We start from the raw sequence: 23,083 nt of genomic DNA, 5'->3' as shown, positions 1-23,083 counted from the left end.
AGACGCATCTGAATGACGAAGCTATTAGCGTGTGCACCTTGACCAAAACGCTTCTACGAGATTTGTACTAACCGCCTGTTATTGGCCATTATGCATGGGAGGGTAACAGACAGTCAGTTATCGATTACGCCTTAGCCTCAGAAATGGTCTTCGAACGACTTGACCAAATTACATGAATGTTACAAGCTGGCATAACGTGCCCCAGAATAGATGACCAACGTTTCGATAGGAGGACCTGTCTTCGACAAAGACGGCCTTGTCACCTATGGCAGGTAACTTTAACAGGGTACTAGAGTGACGTCGCGTGCGGTCTTTGTCAATGGTGGCTGGCTGTAAAGGGAGAGACTGAAAGGAGAATGAGCGCTGTCGCTTGATCTTTCTGGGCGTGGTTTCTAAAAGAGAGGACAAGAGTAGGACAGTGGGAATCGACACAGAAAAAATTAAAAAGAGAGGCTTAGGAGGTTGCCTGAGGAACTAGAGGTTAGGAAGCCGTCAGGGAGCTGAACAGAAAGCGTAGGTGTCGTATGTCGTGCATTTGTGGTTTCAGAAGAGCCATCAGTGCGCTATTAACAAAAAAAGCCGTGAGTAGAAAGAACGACTTGAGTAGTGCAGCAGCAGTCGGTCGGGTAATTTCAAGATGTATAGTGGCTGCAAGACACGGGTGATGTGTGATATACCTTTATCATGCGGCCGACGATATTTAGGCGAAACAGGCACTGTCTCCGCTGGGCATCTCACTTTTCGTCATCGCCATTGCCATTGCACTATACAATTTCACGCCATCCAAGTTTTAGAAGAAAAGTAGAGGCAAGCTGACGTGCGGAATTTTAGAACCCATGGGCCATGACAGAAGCGGTCAATCATGGATCGACCGCTAGGGGGCCAATGGAGACGCATGTGCTTCGTTTGAGCTCCATGTTCGAGCACCTGCTGCGAAGGAAAACACCAGGATACGCCAACGCCGACAGATGGACAAGAAGCGTCAGTGTATAAGGCACCTTTCAAGACTTCTTTTATGCAAATCGGAGCTCGGGCGACCGAGCTCCGATTGTCTCAAGCCAGCGTCGCCCCGGTGCAATAACTTACCCGAACGCCAGGCCTAGCGCGGCGCCAACGCCTCGGCGACAGTCATGGAGTAGGCCGTAGTTGGGACTAATGCCTTCCCAGTCGAATTCGATACGACCGATTGGAAAACGATTGTTTCCTATCGTAATAAGAACCCCAAAGCTGCGTCATTTAACAGCTCAGAAGCCAAATAAGCAGACCGAGAAGCCGCAGGCGCAACCTCTCCATCCACTGCATCCCAAGAAACCGCTTCCCCGACTCCCGGAGGAGGACTATAAAATCATCTACAGACCAATGGGTGGCGTAAATTTCACGCGCTACACCGAGAAGTCCATCAGGCACGCGATCGCAACAGCGAGCGGCATCACCGCGACTGAGGCTGATAAAGACCAATCTAGAACAAATTCTGCAAAAAATGTGTTCACAATATCGACGCTGGTGCAGGCAAACGCACTACGCTACGTCGCAGTCAAGAAAATCAAGATAGAAGGCAAAGACGTCGTCATGACGTCGTACATCGCCCCTCCGGACAGGGCCCTGCAAGGCATCATCTATCGGGCTTACGATGGCGAAACTCAACAAGAAATGATGACAGAATTAAAAAAAAAACAGAAATCGTACAAGCACGAACCATGGGAAGAACATCAAAGACCCTTCTGCTCCACTTCGACGCGGACGAACTACCAGATAGCATCGTATACTTCAGAGTCCTGTACCCAGTCTACCCCTTCATTCCGAAAGCAGTGGCATGCGCGAACTGCAGAAGAGTCGGACACAGAAGAGAGGTATGTCCGGAGCCACCGCAACAACGGTGCCCGTACTGCGGCAACCAGCACCTAAAGGAAGAAATCTGCGACCCGGTTAGCATTGTCTGTGGAGGAGGGTACCGCACAGGCGATAACAGTGGCAAGAAACGATTTCAACGACCCCAAACGAAAACATTGGAGCACCAGTCAAGATCCAAATCTCGGACCTGCGACGACGCAACATCCACCCAAAGGAAGGATCGCTCGAGCTCCTTCCCGTGCTTGGACAGCGTACGCAGCAGCAGCCGCAGCGGAGGTGGCAACAGCACCAGCAGCCGGACTCAGAGTCCCGGACCGAAGCAGGTGAGCTGGGAGGGAGTGGCCGCTCATGGAAAGGGGACGGAGCTGCAGTCATTACAGTCTAAACTCGATCAGGCGCTCCACCACATTCAAATGCTCACGGACCGAATCAAACACTTAGAACAAGAAAACAGTAAACTAAAAGCCCCACGAAATCTAAGGAACCTCTTCCACAACCACTCCCAATGCCGGAGGTCACAGAAATGGAAAATACTGTGGCCGTAGCAGTCGAAACACCAGTAAGCGTAGTAAGCAAGGAAGAAACACGTAGCAAAACACGAGCAATAACTGACGTAAGAAATCCCTCACTGGAAGATAGAGTCCTAAAACTCAAACAAAATGTGGAAGAGCACAGCCAGAAACTCGATAACCTAACACAAAGAGTTGACAATCAAACACAAAGCCTCCAACAACACATACAGGATGTAAATCACAAGTTCGGAATACTCGACACCGTTTTACAGGAAATTTTACGTCGGCTTCCTCCGTCAACTCAAGAGGCGCCAATCGATCAATCCCAGCAAGATGGCCAGTCCTAAAACCATAACAATTTGGCAGTGGAACTGCAGGTCTATGCGCAATAAAAAAGCACATCTGCAGTAGCACATTCAATTGCAATCCGAAAAACTAGACGTAATTGAGATCCAGGAACCCAGAATGTCTCGACTAAAACTGCCAGAGTATCGGGCAGTTCTGCCATGTCACATCGCAGAACCGCCATTAACCACTACGATGGTACATAGAAATCTTACCGTGGTTAACCACGAGATTGAAGACGTGGAGCTCGATTGTATATTAATCGAAATTGTACCTAGCGAAAGAAATTCTTTTTCTCTGTTCATACTTAACGCCTACAGCCACCCCAGGGCACAGGCTGGACCAGCGAAAGCCGCTATACTCAAAGCCCTACAAGTCGCAGGCCGAAACCCAATCCTAATTGTGGGCGACTTCAACGCTCAACACGTGCAATGGGGACACGCAACAATATCCAGGAAATGCACGGCCCTAATGGATTTTATCCAGTAAAGAGGGCTAACCCAATACTAGGACCCAATGCAGCCTACCAGGATAGGCAGCAGCGGGAACAGGGACACGTGCCCGGACCTCACGATAGGCAAAAATCTCCTAGATGTAAGCTGGAGCAACACCAGACAAAATCTTGGAAGTGACCATTATATCATAACGTCTGAAATCGTCATTGGCAATCTCAAACCCCAACCTAGAAAAAAACAGAATCACCGACTGGGACAAATTTAGGACGATCCGCGACCAAAATCCGGAACCGATCGCAGACCTAGAACAGTGGACACAAACCCTCCTATCAGATGTGGGAAAGGCCTCTAAAGACGTAGTACATGACCTAGGCGTAAATACGATTGACAGCCGCCTCACACACATGTGGGAGGCAAGGCAAAGCCTAGAAAAACGATGGCTTAAGCAAAAATACAACAAAAAGCTTAGAAACAGGATAGTCACACTCACGGAAGCAATTCAACACCACTCCGCAGAACTCGCAAGACAGCAGTGGAACCATATCTGCGAAAATGTAAATGGCAATCTAGGCACGAGAGAGACGTGGAATCTTCTGCGGCATCTCCTTGATCCGGAATCGAACAAAGCTACGACTCAAAAGGAAATCACCAAAATTTTAAACATAGGCCCAGGCACGGATCAAGATATTATAAACACGCTACAGCAGAAATACTTCTGCACACCTTGAGAGACGAAGTCCCTACCCGATTATAAAGGACAACCTCACCCCATCCTGGACGCTGACATAACAATGGCGGAAATAAGAGCAGCCCTCCTTAAGATACGCACGACATCCGCTCCGGGAGAAGACTGCATTAACAATAAGACACTCAGAAACCTAGACGACACTTCCATCACAGTCCTCACGGACTTTGCGAATGGGTGTTGGAGGGAAGGAAAACTCCGAGCGTCTTGGAAACATGCCATCGTTAAATTCATCCCAAAACCCGGCAAAAAGCTCGCGCTCAAAAACCTCAGACCTATTTCGCTTACTTCTTGCATAGGAAAACTGCTAGAACACGTCATACTAGACGAACTGCAGCCCCAGATGCACAAAGAGAATTTATCAACGATTTAGATTAGACCACAAATCGACATCTACGGCTGCGAAACTTGCGGTAATACGGGAGGCTGTCCGTTTTATGAGAACGCAGACACCCCATAAATGGACAATATTGTGCGATGCCCAAGCAGCGCTACAGGCGCTAAAATACTTTTTAAACAAAGGACCATATTATCTGCTCGTGCTGTAAATCGTCGAACTTTATCACAGTGCCGAGTTAAGTGGCCACGTGATCACCTTTCAATGGGTGCCTTGCCATTGTGGTATTTTTGGTAATGAACTCGCTGACAGCCAGGCAAGATCGGCAACAAAAGTATTGTTGAAGCTCCTGCAGGACACCAAGCTCGACGAGCGGCTCTAGCGAGGCAACTGTCTCATGTACGTAAGCACTCACCACTTCTCTTATCATCATCATCCATCCCAATACTTTCACTCCCCTTCCCTCTTCACCAGTACAGAGTAGCAGACTAGAGCGCACTAGCTCAGGTCGACCTCTCTGTCTTTTCTATCAGTAAATTCTATTCATTCATTATATATCCAAACATTATGGTCGGCTTTAGACCACATTTATCAACACAGGATACGGTGCTCAGACTAGCAAACAAGGTCCTTTCTCAGGAGCAAGAAAGGAGCACAAGGGCAATCCTGGCTCTAGATTTAACCAAAGCATTTGATAACGTCAAACACAAAGCAATCCTAGATTCTCTTTCACCATTGAATGTAGGCAAAAGAACGTTTAGCTACATCAAGGACTTTCTCTCCGATAGAATGGCTAAAATTCAAATTGACACAATCAAATCCGACACCTTCACTTTAGGAGACAGAGGAAGGCCGCAAGGATCGATCCTCTCCCCCTTCTTATTCAATATAACCCTAATCAAAATGGCACACGGACTTGCCAAAATCCCAGACCTAGAACACTTTTTGTACGCGGACTATATCACCCTTTGGACAACCAAGGGCACTATCGGCACGATACAAGATACGCTACAACAAGCGGCAGATGTAGTAGTAGAGGAGGCACAAGCCGCGGGACTTGCGTGTTCTCCCCGAATATCTGAACTTCTCATCCTACACCCAAAGCGTCAAAAAAAAAATAAAGTGCCTGAGATCAAAATATACGCGGAAGGGGCAGCCATCCCAGAAGTGGAAACACTAAAAATCTTGGGAATGCTGATACAGTCAAACCAAAAAAACGACAAAGTAATTAAGAAGCTGAGAAACACCGTTAACCAAATCTTCTTCCTCATCAGGCGCATCGCGAATAGGCGAGGAGGAGTTAAAGAAGCCGAGACAAGGAAACTAATCCAGGCCTTTGTTCTTAGCAGAGTCATCTACTCTAAACCAAACGTCACCCTCACAGTCAGAGAAAGGGATGACGTGGATTCTGTAATTTGACAATCCTACAAAATTGCGCTCAACCTCCCTCGTCATACCCCAAATGAAAAACTACTACAGTTAGGAATTCATAACACCTTAGCGGAAATGATGGAAGCACACCTCACCGCACAACACGAAAGACTATCAGGCACTGAAACGGGACGTTTCATCCTAAAGAATTCGGGAATACAATACTAAGGAATCCGCGCACCCACCTTGCCGATTCCAAGACACGTGCACGAACACTTAATAGTCCATCCTAACATGCGAACACCTCATAGTCCATCCAAAAACATGCATCCACACTACGATACAAACAGAAGAAAGGCTAGGGCACAAAAACTTCACGAAAGATATTCAGTTCAGAAAGACACGGCGCATGGGGACGTGGCAGAACATGCGCACAGAGACGCCTTTTCCCTGGCAGTTGTCGATCATCGAGGTTCTCCCCTCGCATCGGCGACAATCGATCAAACAAAATTTCTGGAGGAGGCCGAAGAAGCTGGCATAGCTTTAGCCATTACCTCCACCACTACATACAATACATATACAATACAATATATACATACATATACAATACATACATACATATACATATATACAATGCATACATACATACACACAATGATACATACAATACATAATACATCATCAGCGACCCTAAAACCGCAATTCGAAATTTTTGCAAAGGAAGGGCCCACTCAGCAGCCATCAAAATATTACAAAAAAATATAAAATAGCCACCAGATCCCATTGATCTGGGTCCCCGCCCATTCAGGCCATCCTGGAAATGAGGCGGCGCACCAATTTGCCCGAGGATTTGTGGTTAACCGGGAGGTTCATTACCCCGAGCACAGGTCAGCCAAGGAGCGAATGACGACCTACAAAGAAATTACTACCCACTTCAAGACAGAAAGACAAATCTTCACAGCACCACATAGATCTCCAAGTAAAACACAAGTCAGTTGGCGGCAGCTCCAAACAGACACTTTCTTAAATCCGTACATATACTCAATATGGCTCCCAGGGCAGTTCAGACCCGTCTGTTCTCTCTGTGGGCACCATAAGGCAGACACACCACACATCCTATACTCATGTAATCAAGACATGCCGTCGAACAGTCTGCAGCTCTCTACCCAATCGCAGTGGGAGGCCGCGCTGCTCAGCTCGGACCCGGAGGTTCAACTTCGAGTCGCGAGGCGGGCCGAAGAGGTCGCCGAACGACATCGTCGGTCAGCCACCTGGCGCCCGGCCTAGAAGAGGAGCCCACCGCGGGGAGGGGAACGTCACGCCAACCCCCGCCTAAGACCTCTTCTTTAATAAAATTTATCTCCTCCTCCTCGGCGAATCATGCATCAGTGCACCATCGATAACATACTAACAGAAAAAGAAAATGGCTATTTGCGCAAAAACGAACTTTATTTCCAAGGAGACGGATAATCGGCATGAAAAAAGGGAAAAGGAGCAGCGGGTCTTTCGCGCTATAAAAGTGTGGGAAACGAATAATAAACATTCACTTGCTTGTGCAGCGTGTGTCGCGTCCCTTTCTGTTCATGTAAGTACATCTTCGTCATTATCAGCCTGCTTTATGCCCACTGCAGGACGAAGGCTTCTCCCTGCGATCTCCCTTTACCCCTGTCCTGGACCAACCGATTCCAACTAGCGCCCGGGAATTTCCTAATCGCTCCACCTAGCCTTCTGCCATCCTCTAATGCGCTTCCCTTCACTTGGTATCCATTCTGAAACTCTCTTGGCCCAACGGTTACCTAACCGCCACATTACATGGCCAGCCCAGCTCCATTTCTTTCTCTTGATGCCAATTTGAATATCGTTTATACCTGTTTGCTGTCTAATTCAAACCGCTCCCCCTCTGTCTCCTAACGTTATTCCTAGCAATCTTCGTTCCATCGCGCCTTGCGCGGTTCTTAACTTGTTCTCAAGCTTCTTCGTCAGTCTCAAAATCTCGGTGCCATATGTCAGCACTGGTAAAATGCACGGATTTTACACCTTCCTATTCAATGATAATGGTAAGCTTCCAGGCAGGAGGTGACAATGTCTGCCGTATGCCATCCAACCCATTTTTATTCTTCTATGAATTTCCATTTCATGATCATGGTTCCCTTTGGTTAATTGACCTAGGTAAACGTACTTCTTCAAAGACTCCAGAGGCTGACTGGTGATCCTGAACTCTTCTTCCTTTGCCCGGCTATTTGTCATTATATTTGTCTGCAACCTATGAATCTTCAACCCCACTCTAACACTCTCTCTGTTAAGGTCCTCAATCATTTGTTGTGACTTGTCTGCATTGCTGCTGAATAGAACAATGTCATCGGCAAACCATAGGTTGCTGAGAGATTCGTCGTCGATCTTTACTCCTGAGCCTTCCCACTTTATTAGATTGAATACTTCTTCCAAGCACGCAGAAAATAGCAGTGTCTCCCCGTCTGACCCCATTGTTTAAAGGTGTCTTCCTGCTTTTCTTGAGTAGAATTAAAGTAGCTGTAGAACCTCTGTAGATATTTTCCGAGGTATTTACGTAACCGTTCTGTACTCCTTGATTACGTAATGCATCTACGACTGCTGGCATCTCCAGTGAATGAAATGCCTTTTCGTAATCTACGAAAACCATATAAAGATGCGTATGGTACTCTCGATTTCTCGAAAACTTGATTATGGCATGGATGTGTAAGTACGTTTGCTGGAAACCACTTGTACTATGTGCAACCAGCGAGCTCAGCGAAATACTAATGCGAAATAAAGGAACCTATAGAAGAGCGTTAACATGCGTCTACGTATCATCCAGTAGCCAAATAGGCTGGGAATAAACGAAAAAAATGTGTTTTTCAGAGGGAAGAAATACCGCGAAAAAGAAGGTGGCAGGTAAGCTCGTGCAAGAAAAAAAATTAAGTAAATGCGCAACTGAACGTTGGGTGCGTAACATTCGCAAAAGTGGCAAAGGAGCACCAACAAGATTCTTCAAACATGCTAGAGCTATTGGAGCTCCAACTAAATATTCACAAACGGCTATAAGGGACAATAAAACGGTAGCATATAAAAAGGAGGCGACCTTCTGCGACGTTCTGTGCTGAAGGTAATAGGGATAACTTCAGCACGAAACAAAGCATGGTTCCCACAAAAAGAGATCCGATTAGGAGATCCAGAGATATCAATATTTAGCATAAAAAACGTTTACTGAAAAAAAAGTAGATGAAAAAGCCCCCAAATAACACGACAGTAGGACCCGATGAAATACAGATAATCAATAACCTCGGTCTAAAGAGGAAGACGCCGCTCACTAGAGCCGGTTATGAAAAAAGATGAATATCCAGTTGGGTGGCGTGAAAGCATGGTCAATATTATCTATAAAGATAAAAGTGATGTTATTAGGAGGAACTCGTACAAGTCGGTTGCAAACACGTCGGCTATCAGAACTGTCGAAGTGGATGGAGTATAGGTTGATTTACTGGGGGAACCACATAATGGATTCAGAGCAGGCAGATGCTTAGAGCACAATATATTTTGTCCTAACTTCGTGCGCAGAGATTTCAGAAGCCATGCATATACTTTTGTGTTTAGCATTTCTATATATCAAGGGCGCCTACGATAACGTAGAGAGGGAAATGTGACGGAAAATACTTAAACACCAAGGCATACGATGACGATATTGTGGAGCTCTTGAGAAAGACATATAGAGACTACCGAGTACAGATCGGTTGGGAAGCCAGAAAACATAATGACGTGTTGGGAATTCACTAATGTCTGAGACAGAGAAAAGGTTTTAATGATACGAAATGCAGAGACGTCGGCCTGAGGTACGCTCTTCTCGCCAGATACCCTGAGTTGGGAGAAGGGGAAGAGGGAAACAAAGAGCAAAGAAAAAAGGCGCATGATGGGTGACGATGAGGAGGAAAGATGTGAAGTATATAGAGAGCTGTTTGGGCAACCTAAAGCCTACAGTCCAGGCTCGTTCACTTAAAAAAAATTACAGCAACTGAAGAAAACTTACACAGTACGTGACCTGTAGTCTCTTTCACCCTGCAATATTCACAGTCTGGCGACTCGGTGAGTCGAATGAGGTGCACGTAACCGTGCGTAAACGGCACCCCCAGCCTAAATCTGTGTAGGAGGCTGGCACTGCTGCGTTGAATTTCTGGCTGGTAGCCTCAATTTCATGGTGGAGTCCTATCTTTGGACTCCTCTGTGGCGCTTATCTGGACTGTCCCAATGCTCTTCTGTCTCTGTTCGGATGTCACATGACCGAAGACAGTTGGCGCCGACTCTCGAAAAAAAGGGATCGCAAGCAGTGGCTCATTATCTTCGAGCGCCTTCTTCGCTTCTGCATCGGACAGTTCTTTGCCGTGTACGCCAGAGTGACTGGGAACCCACTGAAACGGAATGTGGGGGCTGTTCTTTTCCGCTATAGTATATAGCTCGGCAGCCTCAAGAGCCAACACTCTGTAAGAGCTTTCTTTCTTTACGACCCTTTAGTATCTGCAGAGCTGATATCGTTTTCACTAAAGACTGTCTATATAACCTCCTATATGAAAACGACAATCAAACCCCGGCCCTCAGTCCCCAGCAGCTGCGAAGCAACCGACCTTAGGCGGTGGTCAGAACTGCGACGCAGCAGAGGGTGCTAAGATGCTTGAGAAGGCTGTAGCAAAATATAGTGCACTGCCTCTCTGACTGCCAATTGTTCCGTGGATATCGGTGCCACCTTGTTTCGCAAAACGAAACCGTCGAATGACCTGATGCGCGGGCACGACGAAAGCCGCACCAGACGCATACGAAGAGGCCGATCTGTCTCTGTATAGGTTCAACGATGAGCCACATTCTTTTGACGTATGTTCAAGTGTTAGATGCCTGAGGACCACGTCAGGTTCTCGCAATTTTCTAGAAATTCCTGGAATAGAGAGACGTATCCGTATTTTGGACATTACCCATGGAGGCATACGTGGAAAGACAGCAGGGGCAATGTATGATGGCATGGCAGATCCTAGGTATTTAAATTCAGTCCGCCAGCATGTCTGGAAGTGTGGATAGGGGGTGGCGTCGGTGGTGGCCTAGCAGGCACATGAATAATCGCAGAGGTTCGGATCGCAGAAAGACTGGTATTGGGGGGACGGGAGTTTCCTCAATTGTGCTATAAATTGAGGTGTAACGTAGAAGTACTAGATATGTTGTCAGCATCTGTGCCTGAGCGCTTTCCAGCGCACGCTAACATGACGGGCTCATTTATTTTATTTATTTACAGATACTGCCAGCCCTTACACAGGGCTATAGCAGGAGAGGAATACGAACAATTATAAATCACATAATCCGTACATGGACAATGTACACTGAAGCAAAAAATTTAACAATGAAAATTTATAACACCAATAGGTAACAGCGTAAACCGCTGAAGATAACAAGGACACAAGGTTAGTATATTACTTACAAACTAGGATATTTCCAATGTGTTTTGCGAAGAAACCAAATGATGAGGATGAAACGGCTTCTTCCGACAGGCAGTTCCATTCTTTGATAGCTCTGGAAAAAAGCAATACTTCAAACAATCGGTATGTATAATAGTACAGTGAAACCTCGTTATAACGAACAGTTAAAAAGTCGGAAATTAGTTCGCTATATCCACAATTCGTAATATAAAATTTCGTAAAATATACATGCAAGAGGACCAAAATTCAATCAGAGAAGGCACAGCAACTCGAACGATGCTTACTTGGGTCACGTTCATTTATTTACGCACAAAGAACTGCGTTATCGCGGCCTGCTTCTTGGTGTTGATCGCATTCCGTATCAAGCCTTGTTCCACAGTTTGCAAACACTCGACAAGGGCAAACCCACTGCCCTCCCAGTTGAAAAACACAACAGGAAATTTTACCAGTCTGTTGTATTTTGGGACGTTGTTTCTGTAGTTCTGTTGTCTGTAGTTCTGTTGTCTGTAGTTCTGTTGCCTGTAGTTCTGTTGCCTGTAGTTCTGTTGCCTGTAGTTCTGTTGCCTGTAGTTCTGTTGTCTGTAGTGTGACGTCCTGTAGTAGAAAGTTCTGTAGTTCTTGATCAATATTTAATTAAAAATTGACAGAGACGTCCGTAAGATTATGTAAATTTGTTAGCACGAAAAAGAAAAACATAAAAGTAAAAAAAAATTAAAAAAAAAACGTCTTTGCCTAGGATTCGAACATGCGACCTCTCGATTCCTAGCCCGGCATCTTTCCACTGCACCACCCCTGACATGGTGTTGGAGTGTACGTTTTGGCCATGTGAATAGTACGACGTGCTGATGCGCTGATGTTTACATTTGCATTTTGAGAGCCAAGATCCGCTATCACTCCACCGCGTCAAGTGCCGCATCTCTAGAAGAGCAAGAGTGTTTGTACCATCGACAAGTACATCGTGCAGTGCTAGAACATCGATTTTGATGTACGATATCCATATTAAATAAGAAATTCAGAAATAGACAACGTTGACTTTTAGGGTTATTACTGCTAGTTTCGACAGTTGTCTCTCGTTCTTTACACTTTTGAGCGCGCATATAATTCGTGTGTTCAATGCAAAATAGCTACATAAACATTCGTGGATGAGAGTTCTTTCTGACAGCATACTGGCTTCTCACGGCAGCACTGTATCAGATTAATGAGACCCGAGCGAGACAGCTTTTCACGCAACTTTGTGGAACAACCGAAATCTTCTTTTCCGCTTCGCATAAGCTTGTGAAATATTCCTGGGAAATTAACTAATGTGTCAGTGTAACAGCACATGTAAGTCCACAGGCCTGTGTGCCACATCTTACCAAAAAAAAAACGGATACGCAGCCATTCCCGCAGATGGTATGATTTTGATCAGCGGCCGATTTAGAGGAGGCCGGTAGGGCGTTGCTGGTGCCGCGTCGTCACGGCACAATTATAACTATTCGCCACGTCGACTTTAATACCGGTGTCGGTGCCATCGGTGTCAGCATTGCCGGCTTCAGAGAAGTGCGATTGAATACCGCGCAGGAGAAAAGTACAGTGTACACTACCGATGCAAAAACATACAATTTTAAAGGACCGCGACGGGAAGCGCTTCTGTTGCTACTTCGGAACTCTTGGCCGTCGCGACCGATTGTTTCTGCTGCGACGTCAGAATTGGTGTCGTAACGTCGGAGTCGCTGTCAGGATATAAAGCTGTTGTTCCGACTTCAGAACTCTTGTTGTCGCGACAGAATGCTTCTGTTGCGAAATCAGAATTTCTGTCATAACGTCAGAAATGTCTCCCAATTAAGAAATGTCAACAACTTCTGTCGTACAACAGAATTTCTGTAGTTGCGACAGGAATTCCTTTTGTCTTTTTCAACCGGGCACTACAGAAGCTTGTCGCATCACACAATTTCAGTGCACTTCTGTTGTCATCATTGGGTATATGTTGCGGCGATAGGTTTCCGTTGTGGAACAGTTCTCTGTAGTACAACAGAAGTTTGTCCATTACTTCAGGAACACGTCTGTTATGACAACTGGGGGCCTGTTGCAATGATAGGTTTCTGTCGTACAACAACATTTTTCTGTAGTACAACAGAAGTTGGTCGCATTACATCAGGAACACTTCTGTTGTGACAATTGGGGGCCTGTTGCCACAATAGGTTTCTGTAGTATTTCAACAGCTCTCTGTAGCACTACAGAAGTTTTTCGGGTTACTTCAGGAGTATTTCTGTTGGGACAACAGGGTGCCTGTAGTGATGACACTTTTTTCTGTAGTACTACAAAAATCTGTTGTAGAGCTTCAGCTTTCTGTTGTAACAACAGACATACGACAGACTGTACTTCTGTAGTAGCAACAACAAATGTCTGTTGTACATCAGAAAAGTCTGTCGCTCCATCAGGAATCTGTAGTTACTACAGAAAAATCCTGTTGTACAACAGAAATGTCTGTAGTACTACAAAAATCTGTTGTAGAGCTTCAGCTTTCTGTTGTAACAACAGACATACGACAGACTGTACTTCTGTAGTAGCAACAACAAATGTCTGTTGTACATCAGAAAAGTCTGTCGCTCCATCAGGAATCTGTAGTTACTACAGAAAAATCCTGTTGTACAACAGAAATTTCTGTAGTTGCGACAGGAATTCCTGTTGTCTTTTTCAACTGGGCTCAATAGCACTGCAGTGGCAGCGCAGTAAATCCAATGCAGCAAGTGCTTCTTGTGAAGTCGGAATGTTCTCATCGTCTACAGGGTCAGCCTGAGCTTCGTCTGCGGGGTGTTCAGAAACTTCCGCAGCGATTTCGGCGTCCGTCAGTACAGCCGTGGTCGCTGAGATGTCGTCGCCACCAACGAAGTCTTCTACAGTCATTGTTGCGGACATGTCAACAACAAAACGCGAAAAATCGTTCCAAGCCTCATCGAGCTCTGCTTCTGCTTCGTCCGGATCGTCACCATCGTCACTTGATGCATGGGCCTCTGGTGAAACAAAACCTGCACGTCCTGAACGTTTGCTGCGCTGCGGTAGGGCTTGGCGTCGCGAAGTTCGTTATATCCGTTTTATGCCAAACCGCGTTCGCTATAGGAAGTTAAAAATACATCTGTTTGACAAAAATATTTCGGAAGAGTTCGGTATATTCAATAATTCGTTATATGCGTGTTCGTTATATCGAGGTTTGACTGTATAACATACCTGATAACATACCTACCTGATAACATACCTGTATAACATACCTGATAAAACTGGCAGGCTATATCGAATGTGGCCGACGTAGAAAGCCTGGTACAGCCGGAGTAGCGAATGCTCAGATGGGCCCCACTTCATTCTGGCCAGAAAGCGAAAAGCGCGAGCAAGTCCTGTAATTTCTTCTATAACATATCCACATGCTTCGACCATGAAACACCGCGGTCAATGGCAACGCACACCCGCCGTGGTTGCTCAGTGGCTATGGTGTTGGGCTGCTGAGCACGAGGTCGCGGGATCGAATCCCGGCCACGGCGGCCGCATTTCGATGGGGGCGAAATGCGAAGACATCCGTGTGCTTAGATTTAGGTGCACGTTAAAGAACCCCAGGTGGTCAAAATTTCCGGAGTCCTCCACTACGGCGTGCCTCATAATCAGAAAATGGTTTTGGCACGTAAAACCCCAAATATATTATTATGGCAACGCACAGATACCTATGGGCGGTCACATCTGGAATGACATTGCCACCGGTAAAAATCCGATCTCGGCACATCAGCTTTCCTGTGGACACTATGGCAGCTCACTTATCTGTGGCCAATATCAGTCCTTGGCACTGCAGGTACCGAGACGCTATGGAAACAGCTTTCTACAATCTTGCTCGAAGTTGCAGTCGCGTGACTCCGGATGCCCACATGAATATGTCGTCGGCGAAGGTATTGATGCGTACTGCATCCGCAATAATTACTATAAAGCCAATATGGGTAAGATTGAAAAGGGCTCGACTGAGCGCTCCTCCTTGAGGCACTCCGCGGACAACAATGTGCCTTCTCGTTTCGCCATCATTCGTGGACATGAAGGCTGACTAATAACTGAAACAATGCTGTCCTCTATATCGATTGTGGTTAGGGCTTAATGTTAAGGACATAGAAAGACGACTGGAAAGCTGTGAGCTGAAGTTTATTACTTCCTACATGCGTAATGGAGAAATGGTGCAACAGAAGGTATCCAGAGTGGTGTGCGCGGACGACACAGTACGGGTAGCAGGCAATGCAAGAGAATTACATGCACTTGCGAATATCTGGGGCAACGCAGCCGCACATCCCTAATGCAAAGCACAGTATCCCGTGCGATCGATGCCTGAATATGGGCCCAGTGTTGCCCGCTGGATGCTGGGGCACTGGGAAGGTGCGGCGTACTGGGAGAGACTGGGTACTGGTGCGAAAAGGGGTTCTAGCGTGTAAGATACGCTGTACTTGGACACCGTATCTATATATTTTTTTAATATATATAGCAACAACGAGTGTTTGAGCGCAATAAATAAAGAGAATAAAGAAAAGTAAACATACAAGGCGGTAGCTGGTGACACACGCGTGGTAGAAGCGAAATGCTAAGCTAAAACACTACTGCCACGCACGGCAGTGAGGTCACAGTTGTTACCACGTGATTGTGATGTTTAAACAAGTATGACGTGTTCCCGTTTATGGAGTGTTCCGGCTGCTGGAGCTGTACCAGCTTTTCAGCTTAGCTAAAACCTAATTTTATGCTTTCTTACTGTATTGTGTTCCGGAATGTTGTTCTAGTTAGTTGCGCTGGAAGAAGCGGATGGTGTTCAAGCCTGCGATCACGAGCGACACTTGGGCGCAACCCTGTAGCAGCTCGTTTCCTTATGCCTTGCAGCTTGTTTATGGTTGTATTGTGGTCGGTAACAAAGAACGTTGTGTCATAAGTTGGCGGCGCACTCCCCCTCTGCCTCTTCCTTCTGGATTAGATTGGCGCGGCCTGCTACGTGCTTGCGGTCGCATTTCAGAGCACAGCTTGGTGTGCGCCTGGTTTTCGCACTGGGCCACGCCCCGCACACTGTCAAGTGCCAGCGATTGCCACAAAGGGTGAAAAATCAACTGCGGCGCGTTCCAGCTTGAAGCGCGCAAGCGGAGCTACTGTAAATTGGTCGTACACTTTAATTCGTAATTTTTCTGCTACGGTTGGTCAATGAGGCTGAATATTTGGTTTATATATGTACATCTAATAACCAAGAAACATAGCTAACATGTCATTGTTTTACGAATAAGCAGACCACTCTCCTATTTGACTTATGTTATTAACGTCTGTGCTTTATTACTAGAATAAAGGTTTTGACACCTCACCAAAGAATCATAAGCAGCAGCCCCATGGTATTGATTGCAGTCCGTGCCGTTTATCGATTCGAATTCTACAGCGGTAATATTTGCTAACGGTGTGACCGTTTTCATTGAGCGGCATCACGCAGGTTCGTTTTTATTAGATGACAATAATATCTCAGCCTGTTTATGCGTCCAACATTCTATAGCCGCCACCACGCGAACCTTCTTAAAGGCGGTGAATTTTATCAGCTGCGGCGTTTCAATGGCGTATTAGCTACACGCCTTCCATCGTTAGGGATCTGCCGCGTCCGGCCGCATAATGACGTGATGCTTGAATAATATGTGCTAGCTAGCGTGAAATTTCATTGCGGGAACTGAGCACAGTGTACGTGGAGGCTACGCACGAAACCGGATTAACCTCGCAGTATCTGTGCGTGTGCACCGGTGAGTAAAAAAGCACTACTTCACATCCTCAACTTTGAGTTTCTTTGCGTGCGAGGCGAATAAAAGATTCCCGTAGTCCTTTCCTGAAAGTTGAAAATATTGATAATTTTAAAGCTATTGCTTTTTAAAGGCATTTTAAAGGAGGCTGTTATTATTTTGCCACTTTGCTAAAATTCATAACACGGAGCACAGCGTAAATAATAAATAGTTTTGCCTGTTTCTGCACAAATGATACATTGCGATTATTTCACTGCACATTACTGGCAAAACTAGTTCCTGTGATAAAGCTAGATGAATTTCACTTGAGACATAATAACATTCCTGCGTTTAATACCTTGTATTCGGCAGAAAAAACTGTCATCTAATTGAGGCTTCATTATGCACAGCACACACAAAGACACCCTTGAAAGAAATGCACACCCAAAACAGTGTGTGTGTATGTGTGTGTGTATGTGCGTGCGCGCGTGTGTGTGTGTGTGTGTGTGCGTGTGTGTTGTAAGTAATACATGCAGGGCAGTAATACAGTAATGCTGTCGCCTATACCGTGCTGAAGTACACACGCTGAATGGTGATCAAGGCGTTTGTACTTCACGAAACGTAACCGTTGACGCGCGATGGCGAGACGAACCTTGTTCTCTTCTTCTTCAGTCACTTTTCTGTGCCACACCATGTGGTACTACACCCTCTTCAAAAAAAATAATAATAAACGAATGATAACATACATAGGCTTGACGTGAGAGCGCCGAGATGGCCTAGGACGAACACATAGGCGACAGTCACAATCACTGTAGTGTGCGATATAGTCACAAGGTACTGAGGGGCGAGCAACTACAAAGAATAACCTAAGCGGCTGAAAACGTCGAATTTTGGGGGCTATAATACGGTTTCAACCGCGCAACGTGCACAATCACAGATTGCCGTTGTCGACATCGGGGAGGCTGACTGCCGCAAGAAAGGACTTCGTGTTTAACGTCGCTAATTCGCTGAAACACTTTGTAAGGCCCGAAGTAGCAACTCAAAAGCTTCTGGGATAGTCCTTTTTGGCACACGGGAGTCCAGACCAAAACTTGATCGCCAGGTTGGAACTCAACTTGTCGATGGCGGAGATTGTAACATTGCGCATCGATGCTTTGTTGTTTCCTTATGTGCACTCAGGCAAGCTTACGGGCTTCTTCCGCGCATTGCAATAAGAGTTCGGCATCTTGGGCAAGATCTAGGTGATCGAGGTTGTCCATGGCAGCATTGTTTCTAACATAGTCTGCACTTCACGGCCGTAAACGAGGTAAAACGGCGCAAAGCGTATTGTTTCTTGCGTAGCAGTATTATAGGCAAACGTTACGTATGGTAGTATCTCGCTCCACGTCTTGTGCTGTACGTCTACGTACATAGACTGCATGTCAGTCATCGTTTTGTTCAGTCATTCGGTGAAGCCGTTTGTCTGCGGATGATAGGCAGTTGTCCTTCGATGGGTTGTGCAGCTGAGTTTAAAAATGGCTTCAATAAGCGGCGCTGTAAAGGCTTTGCCTCAGTCTGTGATGACGTGCGACGGGGCGCCATGCCGTAGGACGATGCTGTGTATAAAATATGGGCAACCTCGGAAGCTGTGCCCCGAGGAAACGCCTTTGTCTCAGCATACCGCGTTAAATAGTCTGTGGCGACGATTATCCACCTGTTGCCAGACGATGACAGTGGAAACGGGCCCAGAAGATCCATGCCGACCTGGTCGAAAGGTTTGCCAGGTGGGTCAATGGGATTCAGCAATCCCGCAAGCTTCACAGCTGGCGACTTTCGGCGCTGGCATTCACGGCAGGCTTGGGTGTACCGCTTAACACACTCGGCAAGTTTCGGCCAGTAGTAGGATTTGTGCACTCTATTAAGCGTTCGCCTAAAACTCAAATGGCCAGACGGAGGCTCATCATGACAGGCGAATAAAACTTCGGCATCGAGGTCTGTTGGAACTACCAAAAGGTATGTCTTGTTGGTGGCAGCGGAGTTCTTCTCATACAAGACGCCGTGTTGTAAACAAAAAGACGACAATCGTCGAGCGATGTACCGGGGTATTGATGGGTTTCGTCCTTCCAGATATTCGAATATAGGTCGTCGTGAGTCATCTGCGTGCTGCGTTGTGGACAAATCAGTAACGCTTACGGCCCCAAGGAAAACGCCGTCGTCCTCAATGTCTTGTTCGGTAGTGTCGATAGGGGGGCGCGCGAGAGTGCGTCAGCGTCTTCGTGTATGCGGCCCGACTTGTACGCGATGGTCACGTCGTGCTCCTGCAAACGTAGACTCCACCGTGCCAGTCGTCCAGAACTGTCGCGCAGATTTGCAAGCCAGCATAACGAGTGATGATCGGTTGCAAGTTTGAATGGGCGGCCATAGAGGTAAGGTCGAAATTTGGCCAGCGCCCATACAATGGCAAAACACTCTTTCTCCGTAGTGGTGTAGCTGGTATCTGCACGCGATAGTGTGCGACTTGCGTAGGCAATCACTCTTTCAATACCTTCCTGCCGTTGTACAAGCACCGCACCCGAGACCAACGTTACTGGCGTCTGTATGAACTTCCGTGTCCGCCTCCTCTTCAAAGTGACCCAGAACTGAAGCTAACACCAGACGCTGTCGAAGCTCAGTGAAAGCAGTCTCTTGCTCTGAGGGCCAGACGAACGATACATCGTCCCTCGTGTGTCGAGTCAGTGGCTCCGCCATCTTCGAAAAATTTTCGATGAAACGCCGGTAGCATGCGCAAAGGCCCATGAAGCGTCGGACACCTTTCTTGTCGGTCGGTGTTGGAAACGTGGCAACAGCGGCAGTTTTCGCTGGATCGGGGCTAACGCCTTCTGCGCTGACCACATGTCCCAGAAACAAGAGCTCCCTGTAGCCGAAGTGACACTTCTGAGGCTTAAGGGTGAGGTTAGCCGATCGGATGGCTTCGAGAACTTGCCGCAGTCGTTTCAGGTGGTCGTCAAATGTCGCCGAAAGAACAACCGCATCGTCGAGGAAGACGAGGCAGGTTTCCCACTTCAGACGAGGGAGAACGGCGTCCGTCATTCGCTGGAAAGTTGCCGGTGCCGAACAGAGCCCGAAAGGAAAAATTAAATTAAATTATGGGGTTTAACGTGCCAGAACCACTTTCTGATTATAAGACACGCAGTAGTGGAGGACTCCGGAAATTTCAACCACCTGGGGTACTTTAACGTGCACCTAAATTTAAGTACACGGGTGTTTTCGCATTTCGCTCCCATCGAAATGCGGCCGCCGTGGTCGGGATTTGATCCCGCGACCTCGTGCTGAGTAGCCCAACCATAGCCATAGAGCTACCATGGCGGGAAGTCCCGAAAGGAAGTACCCTGAATTCGTAAACGCCATCTGCGGTGACGAAAGCAGTTTTTTTGGCAGTCTCGCTCATCTACCTCAATTTGCCAGTAACCACTCTTTAGATCGAGAGACGAAAAATACTTAGCTCGCCACAACCTGTCTAAAGAGTCATCAATACGTGGTAGTGGGCACACGTCCTTCTTGGTGACATCATTGAGGCGTCGATAATAAACACAGAAACGAAGCGTTCCGTCTTTTTTCTTGACCAGAACGACCGCGGACGACGACGGACTGTGCGAAGGCTGAATGACACCATTATCTAGCATCTCCTTGGCTTGGGCTTGAATTGCCTCACGTTCTTTCGGCGAGACACGATAACGCTGTTGTTTGATGGGGCGTGCGTCGGCGGATGTCTTTATTTGGTGCTTCGTGATTGGCGTTTGGCCCAGCTTAATAGACCGAGCGAAGCACGCACGGAATTCATTCGAGTTCCTGCAGTGCGCTCTTTCGGTCGTCCGTAAGCTCGGAGTTTACATCGATGTCTCTGAGCGAACCGTCGTCTCTCCACTTCAGAAGTAAATCACTCGGTGATGTCCGTTGATGGTTCGGCGTAGGCGACGGCAGTGCCATGAAAAATGTGCCGCTGTTCAAAGGCAAAGTTGGTAACGAGGACCGCTGTCTGGCTATTACGAAGTTCCACAAGGCTTCGCGCTGCACAAATACCTTGGGTCAGCAACGTAGAAATGTTGCCTTTTACAACGGCTTCACCATCTTGTAGCTCGTCGGACTTGACCGGAACCATAACACTCGCACGCGGCGGTATCGTGATGCTGTCGTTCGAAACGCAAAGTGCGGATCTGTGTCCAACGGCGTCGGTCTGTGTTGTTGCCCTTTGCGTCGAGAAAGTGATGCAGCGCTCGCGGAGGTCAATAATGGCGCCAAATTGCTGGAGAAAGTCCATCCCAAGAATTAAATCGCAGGAACACTCGCGTAGAACCCGGCAAGTGGCGAGAAAAGCAGCAGCGAATTTCTACTCTCACCGTGCATAAGCCAAGCGGTGTGACGACGTGACCACCTGCCGTACGAACTGGTGCCCCGTTCCAGGGTAACGTAACTTTTTAAGAACGCTCGCCAGTTTGCCACTAAGAATAGAGTAATCAGAGCCGGTATCTACAAGTGCACTCATTTTTCTGTCATCGATCAACACAGGTATGTCCAGTGAAATCCTGTTCGCGGGAACTGGTTCTGGCGTCGTCGTGTTTTCGTTGTTCTCCGGTCGGCACGATACGACGTCTTCAGGGCGTGGAGTATCTGCGGCCCCTCCTCGGAAGGTGGCTGACGTCAGTTTTCCCGGCGTGGACTTGGTGATCTGCCTTGCGTCGTCCTCGAGGTGGTATCACGAGGAGGGAAATATTGTCGTGGTGTGGGTGAGCGTGACTGCCGCTGTGATGTGCCCGGCCTGCGCTGCTATTCGACGAATTCTGCAATGCCGGGAGGCCTCTGGTCGAACTTAGGTCGAGGCGCATCGATGGAAAAAACCTCGCAGGCCGAGTCATCAATACGGGCACACCCGATACACATGACCAGCTTCGCCGCAGTGGTAGCATAGCGGTCGTCGGTCGGGTGCTCGCGAAACCTCTGATTTCCTCGCAGGTGTTCGGCGGTCGTCGAAGTACGGTAGCGGAGTTGTCGGAGCGGCTTGCGCCGATTGCAACTCGACTGGTGACACAACATAAGTAGGTGCGAAAGTTTGGGCGGGGCTCAGTAATGTTTCTGCGGAAGTCTTGCGCCGGGACTCACTTGGCAGAGGTGGCGCTTCACCGCTGGAAAGAGATGCCTGCAATGCCTGCTGTACTTCGTTGCGTACGACGCTGGCGAGTGAGCTGACTGGTGGTGGTGGCGTACCATTGTGCTTCTGCAGCTCGTCGCGAAATACTGAGCGAATGAGCTGGCAAAGCAAGGCGACTTCGCACCTGAAGCCTACCGGCATATCCGGAGCGCAGGCGGAATTTACTTGGCGGTTGTACATGTTCGACCGTTGCTGAAGCGTCTTCTCCCTTGCAGTGGCTTCGCTGAGGAACTCCATGACCGTCTTGGGCGTATTCCAAGCAAGACCATCAAAGAGCTGTTCTTTTACGCCTCTCATCAGATGACGCACCTTCTTCACTTCTGACATGCTCGGATGGCACCCGGAAAGAGACGCCTCATGTCCTCCACGTACATCGTGACGCTCTCGTTGGGCTTTTGGACGCGTGATTGATGGGCTCGCTGCACTTTTTTGTGACGATCGGGGCTGGAGTAAGTCTCCAGTAGCTTGCGCTTTAATTCAGGCCCGGATGAAAGGGCACTTTCGCGGATCAGAAACCACGCGCGATCACCATCCTGGAGGCTGAAGTAGCCGTTCCTGAGTTTGGCGTTGTTGTCCCACTCGTTAAACGCAGCCACGCGCTCGAACTTGGCCATTCAGTCTTCCACGTCTTTAAATGTGTCGCCATGAAAAGCCGTTGGCACTTGGGTGTTGAGCAGCGTTAGGTAAGTCGGTGTCACCCTTTCCGTAGAAGTCGCAGTGGTCATAGTGATTACTTTTTCCTGGAGGTTTCCAAATTCAGGGGCGAGGCCTCGAATTCGCCGGCGTGTACGGTGAACTGGAGTCAACTCCAATTGTGTGAGGTTCTTGCTGCCCAGTGGGGTCTCCTGCATAAGTTGGGTATATCCAGCAAGCTCCACGAAATTCTCGCGTATAACCTGGTGAAGTATACACGCTGAATGGGAATCCAGGCGTTTGTACTTCACGAAACGTCACCCTTGACGCGTGATGCCGAGACGAACCTCGTTCTCCTCTGCTTCAGTCCCCTTCTTCTTCAGTTTCTTGCTGTGCCACACCATGTGACAATACAGTATTAAATACTGTTCTTAGTAATACATGGT

At 47.5% G+C, this 23,083-nt stretch overlaps 1 protein-coding gene across 1 annotated transcript in view; it reads right to left on the bottom strand.

Annotated features, from left to right (window-relative positions):
• Positions 1-22,241, bottom strand: part of LOC139053208 (CLIP-associating protein 2-like) — a 28,003-nt gene extending 5,762 nt beyond the window's left edge. Inside the window, exon 1 of the mRNA XM_070530304.1 lies at positions 22,170-22,241. Within this exon, the coding sequence (XP_070386405.1) occupies positions 22,170-22,241 (72 nt within the window). The remainder of the gene's footprint in view (positions 1-22,169) is intronic.
• Positions 22,242-23,083: the final 842 nt, after the last annotated feature.

This window comes from Dermacentor albipictus, unplaced genomic scaffold (genome assembly GCF_038994185.2).
Source record: "Dermacentor albipictus isolate Rhodes 1998 colony unplaced genomic scaffold, USDA_Dalb.pri_finalv2 scaffold_78, whole genome shotgun sequence".
NCBI classification, from domain to species: Eukaryota; Metazoa; Arthropoda; class Arachnida; order Ixodida; family Ixodidae; genus Dermacentor; species Dermacentor albipictus.
The sequence above is the reverse complement of the archived record's forward strand: the minus strand, read 5'-3'. Positions and strand labels throughout refer to the sequence as shown.